Source organism: Acomys russatus, chromosome 4 (genome assembly GCF_903995435.1).
Source record: "Acomys russatus chromosome 4, mAcoRus1.1, whole genome shotgun sequence".
Classification (NCBI taxonomy): domain Eukaryota; kingdom Metazoa; phylum Chordata; class Mammalia; order Rodentia; family Muridae; genus Acomys; species Acomys russatus.
The window spans coordinates 26,953,647-26,960,688 of record NC_067140.1 but is presented as its reverse complement, the minus strand read 5'-3'; the positions used below and the strand labels follow the sequence as shown (position 1 = coordinate 26,960,688).

Below are 7,042 nucleotides of genomic sequence, written 5' to 3'. Positions count from 1 at the left end.
TGGAAGCAAAGAGAAATCTTTATTTTCAACAAAGTTGCCTACAAGAGATGATTCATTGATTTACTATGAATGAGTCTCTCATCACATACAGCGCCAAAAAATATATTAAAAAAAAAAAAAAAAAAAAAAAAAAGCCCATCTCTCTCACACACACATATCCCCTCCCAAAAGCCATACAGCCCAAACCAAAAGGCAAAGAACCAAATCAAACTTAATACCCACACACAAGTTCTCTTTGAATTAAGATTTACAAATTTATATATTCTTTCCTATGAAGGGACAAAAAGAGGGAGAAAAAAGAAAGGGTTAAGGAAAAAAAATTGAAGAAGGCCTAGGAAAATAAAACACTGCCTGCCTGCACACTAACAGATAGGAGAAGATCGTGAGTGCTGATCATATTCTTTGAGTGTGAGGCCTCAGCTGAAATGGCACGCCCAGCAGTGTAGCACACAGCAGCAAGCCGGATCTTGCAGAGCCCAGCAGCGCTGCAGCACTGGAGCAGTCACCAGCAGCCGTGTAACCCTCAGCACACAGGGCACGGCAGAGGTGGTGTCTCCATCATGGTTTGCCAGGGTTTCCAAAGGCCAAAGGAAAGTACAGGGGAAAGGTTCTCTACTGTGGTGACGATCTGCCAGTCACAGCCGGAGGAGAACGAGTCCTGTGCCGGTTGACACACTGGGTCCACACACAGGCTCTACTTGGGCTCCTCAATCACCCCTTTGCTGAGGTCTGTCATTTTGGGATATTTTACTTTCTTCTGATCTAGCTCATTCTGAGCCCAAAGTAGCAGTTTCAGTAATTTTGCCAGCTTGGGTGTGGACTCTCGATTTTCATAATCCAGAACAGCCTGGTTAACTTCACTCCACACCTAGAAAAGAAACACATCCAATAGAGATGCCACACCACCACCAAGTCCGGCAGTATGCTTACGATAGGTTTTTAGTGCTGTGGACAGAATTAAGCATGTCAGGCAAACACTATCACTAAGCTATAGTCCAGCCCATTTGGATACTGTTCCCGCGCAACAAGCTTGTCACTCACTTACAAACAAATTAAATATGTATCTCTAAGCCACTTCAAGGACACTGAATGGCCCTCACCTGAAGGGGCTCTTACACTCTGGTCAGCTAAGTGCCCTGACCCTTTCTAAACGAAGTATTGATGACTTGAGAGAGGAGAGCAGCAGTGTCTACACGAGTTCCCTGCAGGCAAGCCGTAAGGAACAATCACAAGGTTCAGAAGACTATACTGTTTTTAAGTTGAAAAGACTTAGGATACCTGATTCTATCTGACAGGAGGGAAGTTAAGACAAGAAAACCTGGCAAAGGGTTTGGATACTAACAGTCATAGTGCTGCTGCTCCTAGCTTCACAAGATAAAAGGTACAGGTAAGAGGAGCTGCCACATCCTACTGGAGAGCCCTAGCCCAGGGCCACGTGCTTCACCGCACCACAAGGGCAGCATCTTGCATATATCCTCTGAGTGTCTGTGAGCAGGGCTCTTCCCTGATAGCCCTTTACCTTTTGTCTCTGCATCATGTGGAGGAGGTCTCCAAAAGGCGACTCCTCAGGGCTGTCGAAGGCCAGCAAGGCCAATGTACGCTCCATTTCTGTGAGGCACTCTCTGCTTTCCTCTCCCTGCTCTGCCAGTTGTGTCTGGGCAAACTCCAACGCTGCTTCTGTCTCGCGCTGACGAATAAGCTCAATCAAGTGCTGTTGCTGGTCAACGACAAGACAGGCAGGTTTAACCAGCACACACCCAGGGAGGTAACATCCAGGAGTCAGTAGCGAAGACAGCCAGGCTTGGCTGGCATACACTTACATCAAGAACAATAAACACTTGGCTCCAGTCAAAATTTTATCTTATGGGTTGAGGGTGTTACTCAGTTTTAAAGTACTTACTTAGCATTCAGGCAACAACCTGGGTTCCACCCTACCACCCCCAAAAGAAAATAAGAAAGGTGTCTCAAAAGAGTTTTCTAGCATCTCCATCTAGTGCATTTCCATTTTAAGAGCAAAAGGAGAGGCTGTCAAGATTACTGCAGTGACTGCGCCTGTTCTTCCAAGTGTGCTGGTCTCAGAGCCCATGTAAGGGAGAGAGTGGACTCTCAAGGACCTCTCTCTTACTTACACTTACACACACACACACACCCCTTTAAAAAGTAACTGGTTTCTATAGCACATAAGCAGCAGTTACCTCAAAGCCCGTACCTCCCCAACACTAAGTGATGTGCCACGAATGCACAACAGCCAACTTCCTTCTGAGCCACTGCAAACACCCTGACTCACCAAGCATCTACATTAGACTGCCTAACTCACCTGAAGGTGGAAGTAAAGATAGCGGTTTGTGTCCAAGAGCTCCGGGTGTAGGCTGTTGATCAAGGCAATGGCCTCCTGGATCTGACCCTTCAAAATCATCTCCCGAATCTTGATTCGCTCATCAAGTGTTTCTAGGTCGACACTTGGTTCAATCCCAGACTCCATCCGAAACTTCTCTGCTGCTTCCTTAAAGCCCTCTGAAAAGAAAACTATCATCATTGCTAAGAAAAATAACCAAGAATTAAGGCTTTGTACCTCTAGAGAGCCCGACCACCATAAAATGATCCTATGTATCAATTACACGTTCTTAGGGACTTGGTTTTTACTATTTTTGAGATTAATAGTCAGTGCTTTCATTCCTCTGCAGCTATCCAAACAGTCCAGCCTATCAACCTGAAGGTCAACAGACTGCTAGCCTATTGTGTGCTATGACACTGTCAGGGGAGGTATGACAGGTCAGGGTGCCATAGTAACAGAGCCAATTCCAGATGAGGCAGATACCTTGCTGCATCTTCACAAAGCTGCGGTGAAACTGCAGGCCCAGATTTCTGTATCTGCTTTCTAAGAAATTTCAGCAGAAATTAACTGGAGAGGTGGGGAAGGATAAAGATTAATGGAAAATTTCCCACTGTGTGTCTTCTGAAAACTGGGCAGAAGGATAGCTTGGTTCTTTATCCCAGCTGCCAGTGACCTCCCTCCCTCCAATAGGAGCATCAAGTGCTGTTTCTTCTGCATATTCCTACCTATTTCCTTTCCCTTCCCTGTTTTGAGTTGGGCACACCTACAAACAGGCCAGAATATTTTTCAAAACTGGCTAGAAGATATCATTTATTGGTACTTTAAATCTGCTCCAAAACATTTTCTTTTTTTTTTTTTAAAGTTTTGAGGCAGAGCCTTGATGTGCAGTCCAGGCTGGCTTACATTTCAGAATCCTCCTGCCTCACCTTCTGAGTCAGAACATTCCTAATAATCATGAAGGCTCAACTAGAAACATGTCAAGAGCCAAAAAAGGATGCTGCTCCAGGTCTCAGAGACTTGTAACAATTATTTTATTGACAGGAAAAACATTTTTACGGAGTAGTGAAGTTGAGAAAAGGTCTCATTACAACTGGGCTGGCCTTGAACTCACAACCCTGCTTCAGCTTCACAACTGCTGGCATTATAGGTGAGACTCATACGACTTAGGGCTAGAAAAGGCCACCTTCCCCCCCCCCCCCAGGCTATCCTGGACTCACTTTGTAGACCAGGCTGGCCTTGAACTCACAGAGAGCTGCCTGCCTCTGACTCCTGAGTGCTGGCATTATAGCCATGTGCCACTGCGCCCAGCGAAAAGGCCATCTTAAACATGTCAATTTGATTTATAAATGTCAAGTTAACATTGTGTTTTTATGATTTTTCAGTACAATCTAACTTTATCATTGTGTTTCAGGGGTAAAAGTTACTTATTTTAAAAAAGGAGAGCTATGGTCAAATGGTGGAGCCTCAGAGCCGGACTTTACCTGTAACTAGGTAGTTCATGATGAGACGGTTCATGTCTGCTCGTTGAACATGTAAGTTATTGAGCTTCTCCATCCACTCATCTTTGGTTATTTCATCGGGTTTTTCTGCATAACTCATTATGATTTATTTCTGCAGGAAAAGATACAATTGGGAAAGAATTCTATGTTCACTGTAGTCATTTCAGAAAATAAACATAGCAATGAAAAAAGAAGTGAAAGAGTAGGATACTTTTGTTTTGTTTTGTTTCAGGCAGGTTTCTCTGTGTAGCCTTGGCTGTCTTGGAACTCTCTTTGTAGACCAGGCTGGCCTCGAACTCAGTTATCCGCCTGAGCACTGGGATTAAAGGCGTGTGCCACCACACCTGGCCTGAGTAGGATACTTTCACTCTTGAAAATGACATGCAAAAAACGTTTGAGGAAAATACACGTCTGGGTAATAATATCAAGAAGGTCAAGAGAGGGAAGTATGGTTAGTGCAACAAATAGTCCAAAGTCTTAGAATGAGGAGACCCAGAGATCAGACTGTGTCAGACACAGAAAGTCCTGCACTGTGAAGGAAGTGGTTATGTTTGAAGCTGAAAGTATGAAGGGCAACCATCGGAGAGTTATATGCTAAAAATTGTATGCTATGATGTACAAAAGGAAGTACCACCCAAACAGGCAAAATGAAGACAAGTGTTAGTGTTTGTGGGAAAACATATGTGGTGAAACGACACAGCACTCTGAACAAGGCGGCACGTGATGCCTCCTGCAGGGCAGACTCCTAAGTGTGCGGTTCACTGGTACACTCATCAAGATGGCAAAATTGTGAACACCACTCCCCAAAATGTTCATTCAACAAGAGCCTAAATAAAGAAGCATTGATACATAGATACCACCATCCAAACCCTTAGGTAGGCGTGTTCTCAGCAGAACACACTTTTCTCACAGATAATACGTTCTGCTCTGCTTTATCTATGAGAGCTCCTCTAGAGACTACAGCATGCATCATTTATTCAGTGAAACACACATATCCACATTCAGTGTAAAGGATATTAAAAGATATCACAAAGTTTTATCAACCAATAGGCTTAAAAAACTATTTTGGCTGGGTGTTGGGGGCCATGATTTTAAGCCCAGCATTTGTGAGGCAGAGGCAAACGGATCTCTCTGAGTTCGTAGCCAGCTTAAGCCTGGTCTACAGATCCAGTTCTGGACCAGCAAGAGTTACATGGTGAGACTCTGCCTCAAAAAACAAAAACAAAAACAGGGCTTCTCTGTGCAGCTTTGTCTGTCCTCAACTTGCTTTGTAGACCAGGCTGGCCATGAACTCAGAGATCTGCTTGCCTCTGCCTCCTGAGTGCTGGGATTACAGGCGTGTGCCACTGTGCCCAGCTTGAGACATGAGTTTTGCAAGAACCAAACATGAAACAAACGGGGTTGGAGAGATGGCTCAGAGGTTAAGGGCACTGACTGCTCTTCCAGAGGTCCTGAGTTCAAATCCCTGTAATCACATGGTGGCTCACAACCATCTATAATGTGATCTGATGCCCCCTTCTGGCATGCAAATAGAGCACTCATAAAATATATAAATCTCTTTTTAAAATATGAAACATTTACATAGCATCTCTTTAGCATTAAATACTGTGTACTTTTAAACAAAGCCATGGACTCAGACAGACATTGTTTCATGTGGGAGGAAGACAAAACGGCAGTGCGACAGGGGTCAGCTAGGGTAGCTCTGGGAGCACAGCTGGACCGTTTTCACACTTTTCCAATAACATGCCTCATAGATATTACTCTCCACACTTCAAAGGACAAGCTAATTTGTTTTAATAAATCATAAAATTGTAAGATAGCTCTGATTTCTGGCCTGACAATGGAATGCACATTGGGTGGGGAGAGCTAAGCAGTCCAGCAAAGAGACATACCAGTGCTGTCACAGATGAGAACAGACATCAAGCTTTGGCCTCCAAGTCAATGGTAGCTGTTTCTGGACCGAATATGAAGGGACAGGGGAAAAGGAAGAAGTGCCGGCAACCAGAGACTGGAAGTTTCAAGTGTTCGGCCTTAGAAATGGGACCACAACAATATGGGGAAGCTGCAAGTAAAACAGGTTGGAGGAGCAGGGCAAGTCTGGGTGCAGAGGACTCTGGTAGTTGGAGGGGTGTGGTAGGCCTCTGGATTACAGGTCCTGGGACCAAGTCTGGAAACAGTAATTTACACACATATACAATACACACACTGGGGGTAAAGCTATTTAGGCAAGATTTTTTTTTTTTTAATGTGTAAGATATTAAAGTTCCAAAGCACACTTACAGAGAATGTGGCAGGCAGAGAATGTAGAGGGGCTCTGAATTTGGGGCATGCCAGGACTTCTAGTTCTGGCGAACTTGGAGGTCCCTCAGCCTGAAAGGTAGTAGTAGGTGAAGGCGGGAAGTGAAAGTGAACAGGGCTGGTGCCTCTCCATCGCCACAGGGTAACAGCAGAATTTACCCTGATTTAAGTTTTTGTGCAGGAGACATGGGTAGGCAAAAGATCAGACTGGAAAAATGTCCCCTCAAAAGGTCCCTTCCTCTCGATTTCCACCGGGCGCGGACAGAGACCCAGGGCTAGTGTTCCTGTAGGGACTCAGTGTGTCCCAAAATCCAGAGAGTCCTAAGCCCCGAGGATGACTTTCAACGCAGCAGCTGCGTCTTCACCTTTCAGCCTCCGCTCTACTGCGGCTTTCATAGCAGAGACCAGCGAACATTTGCAGTTAACTACTCGGGTCCCGCCAGCACCCGGACTAGGAGCGCGGTCTCCAGACCTCCCGCTCTGGGGCCCGGCTGTGAAGGGCAGGAGCGCCCTGTCCCGGTTCTCACTGCAGGCTTCGGCTACCCGGGGACAGGGCAGCTTGGTGGGCACAAGCCCCCGACCTCTGACCTCCGCGCCGCGGCCCACCCCGGAGCCCCGAGGAGACGCTCGGCACTGCCGCCAGAGCCCGCTGCGGCCATCTTACCGTGCGGATCCCGCCTCCTGCGCGACAAGATCTGGGCGGCGGCTCCGCGGCCGCTCCCGGGGCCGGGAAGGGGTGGCAGCGACGGCGGGAGATAGAGGAGGAGGAGGCGGAGGCCGCGGCGGAGGCGGGGGCGGGGCGCGAGGCAAAGGTGGATACACCGGCGTCTGGCCCTCAGACACCTCTCGCGAGATCGCAAGATCTCGAGGTGCGAGCCGGCAGCCAATGGAATCCCCTCGCGAATGGGCT

General features: G+C 46.8%; 1 protein-coding gene across 1 annotated transcript; it reads right to left on the bottom strand.

Annotated features, from left to right (window-relative positions):
• Positions 1-387: 387 nt before the first annotated feature.
• Gid8 (GID complex subunit 8 homolog) lies at positions 388-6,967 on the bottom strand. The gene is made up of 5 exons (XM_051143967.1): positions 6,797-6,967; positions 3,817-3,946; positions 2,318-2,514; positions 1,520-1,717; positions 388-868 (listed from the first exon to the last, which is right to left on the bottom strand). The coding sequence occupies exons 2-5, from the start codon at positions 3,932-3,934 to the stop codon at positions 695-697; spliced, it is 687 nt and encodes a 228-aa protein (XP_050999924.1). The 5' UTR covers positions 3,935-3,946; positions 6,797-6,967; the 3' UTR covers positions 388-694.
• Between the last annotated feature and the right edge of the window lie 75 nt (positions 6,968-7,042).